Source organism: Pimephales promelas, chromosome 19 (assembly GCF_988280905.1).
Source record: "Pimephales promelas chromosome 19, fPimPro1.hap1.1, whole genome shotgun sequence".
NCBI lineage: Eukaryota > Metazoa > Chordata > Actinopteri > Cypriniformes > Leuciscidae > Pimephales > Pimephales promelas.
This window is the reverse complement of record NC_142787.1, coordinates 22,902,861-22,917,694: the sequence shown is the minus strand read 5'-3', so window position 1 is coordinate 22,917,694 and position 14,834 is coordinate 22,902,861. Positions and strand designations below refer to the sequence as shown.

Genomic DNA, 14,834 nt, shown 5'->3' with positions numbered 1-14,834 from the left:
AGATACAAAACCTATAGGAGATTACAGTCTCTTGTTTACTGGCCAAATATGAGTTTGGATGTCAGGAACTATGTCCAGAATTGTTCAGTTTGTCAACGCTACAAACCAGAAGCTAAGAAACCAGCAGGCAAGTTACAGCAAACTCTAGTTTCAAAGTCTTGGGAAATGCTTGGTGTGGATCTAATGGGACCTTTTCCCGTAAGTTCCCAGCTAAATTCTTACCTACTGGTCTTTGTTGACTATTACTCCAGATGGGTGGAACTTTTTCCCTTGCGGAAAGCTACAGCTCTGTCGGTATCACGAATACTGGTTAAAGAAATCATTACTCGTTGGGGAGTCCCTGAGTACATTCTGTCTGACCAAGGACCTCAATTTGTGTCAGAAATCTTTGCAGAGACTTGTAAGGCTTGGAACTTGACCCACAAGTTAACCACTGCCTACCACCCCCAAACAAATTTCACTGAAAGGATTAATCGGACACTGAAAACTATGATTGCTTCCTATGTAGGAAGCCAACACAGCCATTGGGACCAGCATCTTCATCAGTTCCGTTTTGCTCTTAATTCAGCAGTACAAGAGTCTACTGGTGTTACACCTGCTGAGCTTAATCTCAGTAGACCACTCAGAGGTCCCTTAGACCTTTTGTTACAACCACAAACCGTTCTTCCTGACTCACCAGCATATGGTACCCTTGCTCAGCTCAACGACTTGAAAGAACTTGTCTCGAAAAATTTGTCCAAAGCTCGTCTGAGACAACAAAGGAATTATGATAAGAAGAGACGCAACCTTGAATTCAAAAACAATGATAGGGTTTGGCTACGTTCTCATCCCCTTTCTAAAGCAGAGAAGAAGTTTTCAGCCAAGCTTGCACCAAGGTGGCAAGGTCCTTATAGGATCATACGTCGGATGGGTCCTTTAAATTACCAGGTTGTAATGGAAGAAACAGGAGAGGATTTACGTACCATACATGTATGTCAACTAAAACCATGTTATCCCACAGCAAAAGACCTAGAGGAAATGCAGCGCGTAAAATTAATGGATCTGTTCCAAGAGGATACCGATGAAGAGGAATTCCTTGGATTTTCAGACCTCAACAATAAGCCTGTCACCTAATTGTTTTGCTTTTTACAAGGGAAAGGGAGTGTGACGAACATGATTCTCTGAGTCACATGATGTTCTCAGTCACATGATGTTCTCAGTCACATGATGTTCTCAGTCACATGATTCACTGAGTCACATGATGTGTGGAGCACATGGCTTAAAAGAGTAGGAAGATGGCAGTTTGAGTAGACCTTGTGCAGTGGAAAGATGTGGGAAGTTAATCCCTACAAAAACCCTGTGAGGTAAAAGGAACATTTTGTTGATTTGCCTTGGGATTTATGGTTCTTTTGGATGTTCCTGGATGTTCAAAGATACTACTAATGGTTCAAACAACAATGGAGGACTGATCATTTCGCTAACTGACTGACTGGACAAACCAACCAAGTATTGTTTTTTCTTTTCTCTTTTTTCATATTCTTATGTTGGATTTGCCAGTTGAGACTTTTTTGGCATGAGACTTTGTGACTGTGGTTTAAAGTGCTGAGAACTCTTTTTCAACTGCACAGTGGACTGGTTGCTCAGTGCTGGCCTGAATGGACTCTGAAAGGTCTAAGTACATGTACAAAAACTATGCTGAATTGAGAACTTGGTCAAGAGCTGTTAATGTGAACTGTGAAACTGTTGGTGTTTACACCCTCAATGAGTTGAAAGGAAAATAATCTGACTTTGAATGAGCAGATCTGATTTTGTTTGAATACTTGTCATGGTAAATGAACTAAATGAACCCCAGACTTGGGAATTGAGTATTTGAGTTGTTGGAGAACTTTTGAAGAACTTGAAGAACTTTTGGTTTCTGATTTAGTTTTTGTTTGTTTGTTTTTTTGCCTTTGTGAAACATTAATGTTATTTTTTTCTCACTGAATGTTATCTTGATCAACAAAAACTAATAACAGTTTATATGAATTGAGCCTATTGCTGCTGTTGTTAATTCTTCATCCACATATTAAGGGTTCTACTTTATTTGTTTTTTTAAATGTCTGAATCCTTTGTAAGGTTGACTGACTAAACAAAATATAGTAGGTTTAAAAACCTGCTTGGCACCCCAGTCAATTAGGTCAATCCGTTACAGCGTATGATCTGTTGTTGTACGTCACACACATCACACACATGACACACAGCGTCGGCCAATAGTGAGCCTACGTGTGATGTAGCTCTACACAATCACACTAGTTTAACTGACTAGAGGCCCACAGAGAAGGAAGTGAATCGTTGAAATAAAGTCATTATTTTTGCTTGTTTTTGCGCACAAAAAGTATTCTCGTCGCTTGATAAAGTTAAGATTGAGCCACGATGTCTTTAATAACTTTTTGAGGCCGGCAAGTTTCAACTCCTCAAGAAGCCTATGGACTAGTATGCAGGAGTGATCCAGCTCTCAGATTTCATCAAAAAGATCTTAATTCGTGTTCTGAAGATGAACAAAGATCTTATGGGGTTGGAACAACATGAGGGTGAGTTACGTAAATACTGACAGAAATGTAATTTTTGTGTGAACTATCCCTTTAAAATAGCATGTGAATGTATGCGCAACGCGCCACTGACTTTAGACTAGGTTTTTTTCTGGTCAGTGGCACAATTGTTTTCTGGAACTGCAAAATAGCAGTAGGGATTGTTTGCGCCAAAACACGCCTCCTTTTTTGCGCTGAACTACCCAGGTAGCGCAAGTTCATTCCCTAGTTTGCCGGCGTGCAAAATACGAATCATACATGTGTCGGTGTACAAAGTCAATTGCGCTGGGTGCAAGATAGGGCCCCATATATTTGACCAAAAATACGGTAAAAACAGAAATATTGTATTACTATAATTTAAAAAAGAACTTTTCTATTTGAATACATTTTAGATGACTGAAAGATTCAGTTCTTGTGATCTATGCACTTTTGATATCACACAAATACTGTGTTATTCCCTAAAACATCATGAAGCACAGCTAGAGAATATTAATGTCAAGTGGGCACGTGTGGCAGTTTTCATCAGGGCCCCTCCCCACCGTCTGTAAGCACCCCTCCTTCTCCATTCTGTCTTCCTCTCCTCTGCGCATGCACTGTGCAGCTGCAGTAGCAGCTCATTAGAGATGAGTGACACTGCAGTATGAAGGGGATTCCAGTCAGACCAGCAGAGCAGAGCCCCCCTATGGCCAAATCTGGCTAAACACCTTGCTTGCATCCCTTCAAAAGCACACACTGTACCATTTGCCGTTCTCCGATCAGCCTTTACCTCGCCCGGCCTTTTTGTCGGTTTCCTCCGCTGTTCTATTTCCAAGCCCTGTTTACTGAGAGCTTCACAGATCTGTAGATTTCTCAGTCAGTGCTTCACTGTGTTATTTTTAGGCTGCCCTACACTCTGCTAGTCATTTGACAGGTAGATGGGGGAGATAAAGAGATAGACTTGAGATGTGTCAGGGTGGGGTTTTTTTTGTTGTTGTTTTTTTAGACTGACTTTTTCAGCACCTAATGTTTTCTCTTGTATTCACAGAATGGGCTTAACGGGTTGCACTTGGCCTCCAAAGAAGGTCATGTTAAGATGGTGCTGGAGCTGCTGCACAATGGCATTGATCTGGAGACTAACACAAAGGTAAATCTACTTTCTTCAGTCATTCAGGCTTCCTCTGGCAAGCCAAAAACAGGTTTATAAATGAGATAGTTCTGACTCTAAAGTTGTGTCATAAATGACACACTGTGCACTAAGCACTTATAATGCGCTATGTACTCAACTCAATCATGCAGTGTATGCATTTTATAAGGTTATTCTGTCTTTCAACATCAGAGTCTGATAGCCCCTCCCCCTCTGTAATTTAATTAAAGCTGTGACAGTTGAGCGCATGGAGTGTTCAATATTCCACTTTTAATGTGTATCATGTGTTAAGTGCATCATCCGGGTATGTAAAGTGTACTTTTTCTAATTTTCAGTGCGAACACACTAATCGCAATATTAAAATGTCATAGAATAGTGCATAGTAAGTATGCAAATTGGGACGCACCTTAAATTCTGATTGGCTGAGTTGCTACAATATGTGCTTGGCAACCTAAAATAGTCATTAGCCTATAGTTAAAGGGTTAGTTCACCCAAAAATTAAAATTATATCATTAATGACTCACCCTCTTGTCATTCCAAGCCCGTAAGACCTCTGTTCATCTTCAGAACACAGTTTAAGGTATTTTAGATTTAGTCCGAGTGCTTTTTGACCCTCCATTGAAAATGTATATATGTTATACTGTCCTTGTCCAGAAAGGAAATAAAGACATCATCAAAGTAGTCCATGTGACATCAGTGGTTTAGTTTTGAAGCATCGAAAATACATTTTGGTCCAAAAATAAAAAAAATTATGACTTTATTAAACATTGTATTGTCTTCTGGTTCCGTCCGCAGTGACGCTGGTGACGTAAGACGCTGTTGGTTACCAGAGAACACGTCACCAGCGTCACTGCGGACTCGTGAACGCGGAACCGGAAGTCTTTGTTAAGGTTTTTGATATTTTTGGACCAAAATGTGTTTTCGATTCTTCAAAACTAACCCACTGGTGTCACATGGACTACTTTGATGATGTCTTTATTTCCTTTCTGGACAAGGACAATATACCGTACATACATTTGCACATCAATGCAGGGTCAAAAAGCTTTCTGACTAAATATAAAATATTTTAAACTGTGTTCCAAAGATGAACAGAGGTCTTACTGGTTTGGGAAGACATGAGGGTGAGTCATTAATAATGTCATAATTTTCATTTTTGGGATCATATTGTATATTTAATAAAGACAAGTAATTCAAAAAATTGATAACATTAACATTGTACAAATTTGCGGATTTAAAATTTGCAGTTTCCTCTAGGAAAATGAGTCAAAAATATTGATCTCAACTTTCTTTATAATTTTTTTTTTTTTTTTTTTGTCCAATGAAATATTCTGGAGAATGAGAAAGTCCCCCCCCCCCCCCCCACTGACTAACAATAGCAGGTAGCAAATAATAATACTTTTATTAAATAAATATTTATAATAAATCATAATGCAGTTTATTTCAATAGCTCATTTTACATAAAATGGAGGTAAAAATGCTTCACTGTCAAAATTATGTATTAGACATTTTAGATGAAAAAAGACTGAAAAAGATTAAAATAAATCACACACAAAAAAAAAAATATTAACATGACTATTATTTTTGCAGAAAGGGAATACCGCCCTTCATATTGCTGCTCTGGCCGGTCAAGAGAAAGTGGTTGCAGAACTGATAAATTATGGTGCCAACGTCAATGCCCAGTCTCAGGTTGGTCTGAGCCTCAAGACATGAATCAGCAAACATAGAATTGTGTAGATGAAAAGCTCAATTCATTTGTTCTTTGTTGTTATGTTGTGTTTTGCAGAAAGGTTTCAGCCCCTTGTACATGGCAGCGCAGGAGAACCACCTGGAAGTGGTGAAATATCTACTTGAACATGGAGCCAATCAGAGTCTTCCAACCGAGGTGAGTGACACATTGAAATCAAACTCAGCAGAAATAAAACCCAAATGAACCTACAACTCTCCATTTCATCCCCCAGGATGGCTTTACTCCTTTGGCAGTAGCTCTTCAACAGGGTCACGAGAACGTGGTGGCCCTCCTTATAAACTACGGCACCAAGGGCAAAGTGCGTCTCCCTGCCCTGCACATCGCAGCACGCAATGACGACACGCGCACTGCTGCCGTACTGCTGCAGAACGACCCAAACCCAGACGTCCTCAGCAAAGTATGTGCGTTTGTACACAACTGAAAGGTTTTATCTCACCATGAGCGGGATTACGCATCATGACTCACGGAGCTCAGTGCAACCGCTCTTGGCTTGTAATTGCAGAGATGACTATGTGACAAGATAAACAGTACTGAGTTTGTTTAAAAATCAGTCAGCGTAGGTGTTACTGTTTTATACATATACTGAATCAATGAAATGTTACACTCTTTTCTCGTAGACCGGCTTTACTCCCCTCCACATCGCAGCCCATTATGAGAATCTCAGTGTCGCACAGCTTTTGTTAAACAGAGGAGCCAACGTGAACTTCACGCCGAAGGTCAGTTCAACTCTCATGTGAAATGCCGCTTCCTGCTACATAAAAGATCACATGAATTTAAATTTTTACTCATTTTCTCTTGCAGAATGGCATCACGCCAATACATATCGCTTCCAGGAGGGGAAATGTTATTATGGTGCGACTTCTGTTGGACAGAGGAGCTCAGATAGATGCCAAGACAAAGGTACAGTACCATTAGGGATGTGCAAAATATTTTCATAATCGCATGGTCTGCAGTTTGCAGTGTTGTTATTGTTGACTGAAACTAAAGCTATTTTAATGTCATTTTCATGAACTGAAATGAAGCTTAATTAAAGGAGTAGTTCACTTTTGAAAAAAACTTTTGCTGATAATTTACTCACCCCCATGTCATCCAAGATGTCTTTCTTTCTTCAGTCGAAAAGAAATTAAGGTTTTTGATGAAAACATTCCAGCATTTTTCTCCATGTAATGGACTTTAATGGGAACCAAACGGTTCAAGGTCCAAAAGACACTTTCAGTACAAACTGCAAACTGTTCAAAGGGCTTTAAACGATTTCCAGACGATGAATAAGGGTTTTATCAAGCGAAACGATCACTCATTTAAAAACAAAATAACAAAGTTTAAGTTTTATAAACTCATATGCTCTTCTTGCTCTGTTACTCTCCTGTTCGAACTCGTTCATCAAAATGAATGAATCTTTTTCAGAGTCAATTCGTTCATTTCGTTCGTTGAATGAACCAAATGACTCGGAAAAAGATTTGTTCATTTTTCTGAAAGTTTCTTTTGAACCTTGAACCGTTTGGTTCCCATTGAAGTCCATTATATGGAGAAAAATGCTGGAATGTTTTCATCAAAAACCTTAATTTCTTTTCGACTGAAGAAAGAAAGACATGGACATCTTGGATGACATGGGGGTGAATGAATTATCAGCAAAAGTTTTTTGAAAAGTGAACTACTCCTTTAAGTTGAAGTACTAAAATAAATTAAAGCTAAATAGAAATAATTAAATATGAATAAATCAATAACTAGAATATTACAAATAGTAAATACATTTATATATATAGTATATATGAGAGAGAGAGAGGGGGAGAGAGGCAAGAATATAAGTAAGGCAAGATTATAATATAGAGAGGCAAGAATATAATATAAACAGAGCGCAAGTGTCTCAATATATGTTCGTAAAAAAAATACATATTTCATAAAATGCAGCAGCGCTTAACAGGTCAGAATATAGACCTGTATAATCTAATAGTCAACCCTCTTGTATCCAGCCATAATCACATCTCACAATGACATTATTTGCTGGCGAAGATGAAAAATCACTCTGCTGAGACTCCTGAATCCGACTTATTTAATTCTAGAATGACCTATTTTACTTCCTCATGGTAAAAACAGGTGTTTTTCTCTTTGTGACCACTTGCTGTTTTAATAGTATACTGTAATGCGTTCATGAATAAGGACAGAAAATGCAGCTCATGTAGGATACATTAAAACATGGCTGGTAAAGTTCCAGAAATGCGTATTCTTTGCGTCATCTGCAGGATGAGCTGACGCCACTGCATTGTGCAGCCAGGAACGGTCATGTACGTGTGGTGGAGATCCTGCTAGACCAGGGCGCTCCCATTCAGGCCAAGACCAAGGTGGCCAAACTATATTACTAAGAGGGACTGTAACAGATTTTTAGCATTACTGATGGTGTAATCATGCTTATCAGGTGATAATAATGTGTCCCCCCTTGCAGAATGGTCTATCTCCCATCCACATGGCAGCACAGGGCGATCACATGGACTGCGTGAGGCAGCTGCTGCAATACAACGCAGAGATCGATGACATCACCCTCGACCACCTGACCCCGCTGCATGTTGCAGCACACTGTGGGCACCACCGCATGGTCAAGGTGCTGTTGGACAAGGGGGCAAAAGCTAATGCCCGCGCTCTGGTTAGTGCATCAGTCTTTTTCTCTTCTTTCTGCTTTTTTCCACCCTGTCTTTTACTTGTAACAACAACCCTGATTACCATCCGTAAAACAAATAGCTGAATTGAATAAATAGCCAATAAGATATGAAGAGTTCAGATGCAAAAGCCTCTAAGTGCCATTTGAAATTTTCTTCTAAAATGATCCTTTTTATCAAGCTTGTATATTTAAGTTCAGTAATTTGACTTAAATGGCAATGAAGATGACCTATTAATTGTCATTTAAGTGAAATTACTGAACTTAAATATACATGCTTGATAAAAATGGTCATTTTAGAAGAAAATTTTAAATGACATTTAGAGGCTTTTGCATCTGAACTCTTCATATATATATAATATATTTAGTGCAGTATTAATTGTAGAGGTGCACACTGTGAATGTATTACTTGATGTATCATTTTAGAATGGATTCACTCCATTGCACATTGCCTGCAAGAAGAACCACATGCGGTCCATGGACCTTCTGCTGAAGCACTCGGCATCTCTGGAGGCCGTGACTGAGGTCAGTTTACTCTCTGGCTGTCACTTTGATGGATAACCTCTGTTCACTTTGCACCTTCTACTCCTTTATCTTGACCCTTGTAGAAAATAGAAAGACTATGAAGGAATGAGCAATGACTTTTTCACGATTACTTTTGGACAAGAATATATTAACATTATACACTACTGTTAAAAAGTTTCAGGTTATGATTATTTAAAAAAAAACAAACATATATATATATATATATCAAAGAATCCTGAAAAGAAATGGATCATGGTTTCCACGAAAATATCAAGCAGTTGTTTTCAACATTTAAATAAATAAAAATGTTTCTTGAGCACTAAAGCTGCATATTAGAATGATTTCTGAAGGTTCATGTGACACCGAGCACTGGAGTAATGGCTGCTATAAATTTAGCTTTGCCATCACAGGAATAAATTTCATTTGAAGATATATTTAAATAAGTCAAGTCAAGTCAAGTCAAGTTAAATAAGAGTAATTATTTAAAAAAAAGTTATTTTAAATTGTAAAATCTTTCAATTGAATAACAGAACCCTTAAACACACTTAAAGTCTTTGTGAAAATGCATGTTCTTGTCTCTTAGTCGGGTCTGACTCCACTTCATGTGGCTGCATTCATGGGGCATCTCAACATAGTGAAGAGTCTTCTTCAGAGAGGAGCTTCACCCAACGCTTCTAATGTGGTAAGAACAGTGTATTTGTTTGATACCTCAGATATAATGAACATTTGAATCCCCAAAGCACTGCTGTTCTGCTTTACAAACCGGCTAATGTCTTTAGCAGCGATGGGAGCAGTAATCACAGTTTTCTTTTCAGAACTAAATGTGTGTGACTGTATTAAAATGTGCCATTGTAGAAAGTGGAAACCCCTTTGCACATGGCTGCCAGAGCGGGGCACTGTGAGGTGGCTCAGTTCCTGCTACAGAACAATGCACAGGTGGATGCCAAAGCGAAGGTATGCCAATCATACAATCAATCATACTGTTTTATCTTCATTTATCTTTTGTTCTAAAATCTCATGTTTCTTCTCTCTTTCCTTTCACAGGATGATCAAACCCCCTTGCACTGTGCCGCTCGAATGGGACATAAGGAGTTGGTGAAGCAGCTCTTGGAACATAAGGCCAATCCAGACTCGGCCACCACGGCAGGCCACACCCCTTTGCACATCGCTGCCCGCGAGGGACACGCCCAAACCACACGCATCCTGCTCGACGGGAATGCCCAACAAACCAAAATGACCAAGGTTCTCTCCTCTCAATTAACCCTTTACTAAGTCAGCATGAAACGGAAGTTGCAATAGTCTTTTCTTCCCTATTGTGACATATCTCTGTGTGAAACTGCTTCTCAAAGACGAAAATGTAGGGCGGGACTTGATTTTGTGTATTGATTGGATTGCTGGATCGTTATGGTTTGCTATTGATGTGCTCTCATGTCAGTGACAGGTTGTCCCGCCCTCACTTCAGTAAACAAGCTATTAGAGAAGAGGTGAGATTTCATTGCAAGAGTGAGGGGACGTTATTTTGATTAAAGATTACGAAGGCACATAAAATAATGATGTGCACGGATAAATTGTTTGAAAAATATTGACAAAAATAATTGTTCATTTTGATTTCAAGGAGACTTTAAAATGCTACCGACCAACCATACTTTAGAAACTCTTGGTGTCCTTTGAAGTCTGTGTGTTTTATAGAAATTATTAAAAAAATATGGTAGCTCTCATTATGTTTATCTGTGTTTTCTTACAGAAAGGATTTACCCCTCTTCATGTAGCATGTAAATATGGGAAAGTGGATGTGGCGGAGCTGCTTTTGGAAAGAGGGGCCAATCCCAATGCAGCCGGGAAGGTAATTCATCAAGACGAGCATCTGATATCTCAGTACTCGTCTTCTAATATCAGATGACAGTCAGTGGTAGCTGACTGAGGCCATGTGCTTCCTCTCTCCCCTCTCAGAATGGCTTGACCCCTCTGCACGTGGCCGTCCATCACAACAACCTTGATGTTGTCAAGCTGCTGGTCAGCAAGGGCGGCTCTCCACACAGCACGGCGAGAGTAAGATACACATACACACTTTACTCTTAGAAGATCTTGGCGGGTGACTATTCTGAGCTGTGACGCTAGGGGTAGCAGTCTATTTCAGTCTTTTAAAAGCAGTTTAAGAAAGAAAAGGTCACTTTTACTTTTCCTCCAGAACGGCTACACAGCCCTGCATATTGCAGCCAAACAGAACCAACTGGAAGTGGCGAGCAGTCTGCTGCAGTATGGAGCTAATGCCAACTCAGAGTCACTACAGGGCATCACCCCGCTTCACCTGGCGTCACAGGAAGGTCAACCTGACATGGTGGCTCTTCTCATTTCGAAGCAAGCCAATGTGAACCTGGGCAACAAGGTGATACAGTGTTTAAGCTTTGATCAATAGGTATTTGGTATAGTTCTTTGAGAAAAAAATAAATAGAAAGCTATAAAAGATTGAGACGTGGAATGAAACGAGGAATGGGAAGAAATGCATTTAATATCTATCTGACATCCTTTGTGTTTGTGTGTGTGTGTGCAGAATGGACTGACACCTCTGCACCTGGTTGCTCAGGAAGGGCATGTGGGCATTGCAGACATGCTGGTGAAGCAGGGTGCTTCGGTCTATGCAGCTTCAAGGGTAAGACACTTCAATGCACACACACACACAGCAGTGCCATCTGTAGAATGTCCTAGAATTTAGACCCCAATGCCCTGTGTAAAGTAGAGCTAAATCGACAAACAAAACCAAATCTTCACATTATCTGAAGAAAATATGAGTGGGTTTTGCCAGTACAAACCTTGTCACCCCATGCTATGATTTGGCTAGTTTTTAGGGTCATGCTATGTGGAGGCTAAGATGTTCTGAGTGTTTTAGGGTTGTTTCTATAGAGTTGTTTAGTGTTTTTGACATGGTTAAGTAGTTGCTATGGTTTTCTGATAGTTTTTTAAAGGTTGCTAATATGCAATTGTAGCCTTGTTAAAACCAGACCATTCTCAGTTGTAACATAGACAAATCATTTCCAGAGATGAAGGAGATGACGTATATAGAGCGGCGGCCGAGTGTTGTTCTTTGCTCGGTTTTTAACAGAAAGGAAACGTTCAAATCGCTTAAAACAGACGCGATAGCTGATTCGAACGAGTGATGTTCGACGGCGGCATCCATCTTTGTAATGTAGGCTACAAAATCTGCTTCGTCGTCATCGCGTAAAGCCCGCCCCAACATTTCTGATTGGTGCCGCGATTTCGACGGATTGGAAATGGGCTTGAATGAGCTCTTTGCCAGACTAACTTTCAGAGCAAATCTAAATTTGCCGGAAGTTGTCTGGGTTTTCCCAGGCTAATGCAATTACCAAAGTGTTATGAGAATTTTAGGGTCTTGCTGTGCAATTAATGAAGTGTCCTGATTTTCTAGGGTGTTGTTATGCAATCACTAAGGTGTTGTTATACGGTCACTAAGGTGGTCCAGTCAGTGTATGATGTCCTTCCTAGCCCTGCCAATCTGTTCACCTGGGGCCTGGTGGACTCACCTGCTTGCCAACTCTGCCAGAAAAGGGGATCATTAGAGCATATCCTCAGCTGCTGCCCGAAAGCCTTGGGAGATGGGCGTTACCGTTGGCGCCATGACCAGATCCTGAGGGCAGTAGCAGACGCCATCTGCATTGGCATTAACATCAGCAAGCAGCACCATCCAACCAAGTCTGCAATTGCCTTTGTTCGAGCAGGAGAGAAGCCGCAGCCCCCTAGAAAGACCCAAGGGGGCGTGCTGGCAACAGCAAGAGACTGGCACCTCCTGGTGGACCTGGGGACGCAATTGAGGTTCCCAGACACAATTGCAGTCACAACACTACGACCGGATATGGTCTTGATGTCCGCAGCAAGCAAGCAGGTGGTGTTACTTGAACTAACGGTCCCCTGGGAAGAGAGAATGGAGGAAGCCCAGGAAAGAAAGAGGGCCAAGTACGCTGATCTGGTAGCGGAGTGTCGGAGGAATGGGTGGAAAGCCCGCTGTGAGCCGGTTGAAGTGGGCTGTAGGGGCTTCGCTGGCCAGTCTCTACACCGGGTCCTGGGACTCTTAGGGATTTGTGGACTGCACAGGCAAAGAGCCATCAAGAACATTCTGGAAGCCGCTGAAAAGGCAGCACGATGGCTCTGGTTAAGGAGGGGGGACGCGTGGCATAGAGCGCTACCTGGACACAAGTCGGGGCTTGATCACCCCCGGCTGGGTCGCCCGGGTGAGGGTGTCTGATGTAAGACCCGAAACACCCTATGACCCCGGGAGCATTACTGACGATGTGTCCAGGTTGCACCACAAGGTGTATTCAAATACTAAGCTAGCATGGCACCGCCATTGACTTCCAGGAAAAGGCTGGATGACGACCTTGAAAGTGTGGTGACAGCTGGAGAGACAGCGGACAGCGCGGAGAGACGGCAACAGGGGCAGGGCAGGTTAGCACCCCAAACTGCAGCTCCCGAGAGGGAGCACCCAAATCACGCTACGGAAAACCCTAAGGAGAAATACCCCCAGGGGCGCCCGAGAGGGGGGGAGAATGAGCGCCCCAAACGGACTGTTTTTCTGGCAACGACGAATGCAAATGGACAATCGACTATGAGTGCAGTCTGCAAATGTGGCAAGGTCTGCAAAAACGCAACTGGTCTAAAAATACACCAGACCAAGATGGGCTGCCTAATGAAGCTTGTGACGCAACGCACAGTGCCAGTACCTAGTACAGCACCTGGTGAGACGGAGGAGGAACCAGGCCCGGACACATACCACAGTGCCCAGAGCCTCCAAGCACCACAAGCCACACCCCAAAGCAGACCATCAGAGCGGCGCCGGTTTTTGTGGCCTGCTGCCAACAAAGAGTCAGTGTGGCGACAGTTTGATGAGGATGTTAATGCAGCCCTTGAAGTAACAGCCAAGGGTGGTGTGGACCAGAGGCTCCAAACCATGAGCACGTTCATAATCAGCATCGCTTCAGAAAGGTTTGGCGCCAAGGAACAACGCGCCACCAAGACGTCTACTGCGGCACCAATTCCGAACCGACGAGAGGTCAAGATTTCCCAACACAGACAAGAGCTAAGGACACTCAGGAGACAGTACCGAAAGGCAAGCGAGGAGGAGAAGGTAGCCCTGGCAGAACTTAGGGGTGTGGTAAGGAAAAGGCTAATCACCCTTCGGCGGGCTGAGTGGCACAGGAAGAGGGGCAAGGAGAGGGCCCGTAGGCGCAGTGCCTTCATTGCAGATCCATTTGGTTTTACAAGGAAGCTACTGGGAGAGAAACGCAGTGGTCGACTCTCATGTCCGGAGGAGGATATCAACCGTTATATCCGCAACACCTACAGCGATGGCATGAGGGAGCACGACCTTGGTCACTGTGGAGCCCTTATATGCCCACCTGAGCCGAGCACCCCCTTTAACATCAACGAACCCACCCTAAAAGAAGTCAAAGAGGTTATCAAAGCGGCCAGAACATCGTCAGCACCGGGCCCAAGTGGAGTTCCATACAAGGTCTTCAAACATTGCCCCAGGCTTCTGGAACGTCTTTGGAAGATTCTAAGAACCATCTGGAGAAGAGGGAAAGTACCTCAGCAGTGGAGATATGCAGAAGGCGTGTGGATTCCCAAAGAGGAGAATGCAAGTAACATCGAGCAGTTTAGGACAATCTCCCTCCTCAGTGTTGAATGCAAAACCTTCTTCAAGATTGTTTCCAATCGTCTGATGGGATTTCTCCTTAAGAACACCTACATAGACACCTCGGTGCAGAAAGGAGGAATCCCAGGGGTCCCAGGGTGTATTGAACACACAGGGGTGGTGACTCAGCTGATCAGGGAGGCACGAGAAGGCAAAGGGGACTTGGCAGTGCTGTGGCTGGACCTTGCCAATGCTTACGGTTCGATACCACATAGATTGGTGGAATTGGCCCTGAGCAGATACCACGTCCCAGAGAAGATTCAAAATCTCATCCTGGACTACTACAACAACTTCAGTCTTAGGGTGTCCTCTGGGACTTTAATATCGGAGTGGCAGCGTCTGGAGAAGGGCATCATTACAGGCTGCACAATCTCTGTGTCTCTGTTCGCACTGGCCATGAATATGCTCGTGAAGTCTGCAGAAGTGGAATGTAGAGGTCCACTGTCCAGAACTGGCACCCGACAACCCCCGATTAGAGCATTTATGGACGATCTCACGGTCACCACAACCACTGTGCCCGGATGCAGGTGGCTTCTGCG

At 42.4% G+C, this 14,834-nt stretch overlaps 1 protein-coding gene and 1 long non-coding RNA gene across 7 annotated transcripts in view; both read left to right on the top strand.

The window, feature by feature from the left end:
- The window catches only part of ank1b (ankyrin 1, erythrocytic b), an 83,957-nt gene that overhangs the window by 39,630 nt on the left and 29,493 nt on the right, over positions 1 to 14,834 (top strand). For all 6 annotated transcript variants that reach the window (XM_089123789.1, XM_089123786.1, XM_089123788.1 and 3 more), the window contains 16 exons: positions 3,571 to 3,669; positions 5,257 to 5,355; positions 5,453 to 5,551; positions 5,628 to 5,813; positions 6,034 to 6,132; positions 6,218 to 6,316; positions 7,657 to 7,755; positions 7,857 to 8,054; positions 8,493 to 8,591; positions 9,175 to 9,273; positions 9,447 to 9,545; positions 9,636 to 9,833; positions 10,336 to 10,434; positions 10,542 to 10,640; positions 10,780 to 10,977; positions 11,143 to 11,241. In XM_089123789.1, coding sequence (XP_088979915.1) covers positions 3,571 to 3,669; positions 5,257 to 5,355; positions 5,453 to 5,551; positions 5,628 to 5,813; positions 6,034 to 6,132; positions 6,218 to 6,316; positions 7,657 to 7,755; positions 7,857 to 8,054; positions 8,493 to 8,591; positions 9,175 to 9,273; positions 9,447 to 9,545; positions 9,636 to 9,833; positions 10,336 to 10,434; positions 10,542 to 10,640; positions 10,780 to 10,977; positions 11,143 to 11,241 — 1,968 coding nt within the window. The remainder of the gene's footprint in view (positions 1 to 3,570; positions 3,670 to 5,256; positions 5,356 to 5,452; positions 5,552 to 5,627; positions 5,814 to 6,033; positions 6,133 to 6,217; positions 6,317 to 7,656; positions 7,756 to 7,856; positions 8,055 to 8,492; positions 8,592 to 9,174; positions 9,274 to 9,446; positions 9,546 to 9,635; positions 9,834 to 10,335; positions 10,435 to 10,541; positions 10,641 to 10,779; positions 10,978 to 11,142; positions 11,242 to 14,834) is intronic.
- LOC148970808 (uncharacterized) lies at positions 6 to 2,008 on the top strand. Its single transcript, XR_016147691.1, has 2 exons — positions 6 to 1,485; positions 1,608 to 2,008. It is a non-coding gene; the product is annotated as an uncharacterized LOC148970808 (long non-coding RNA).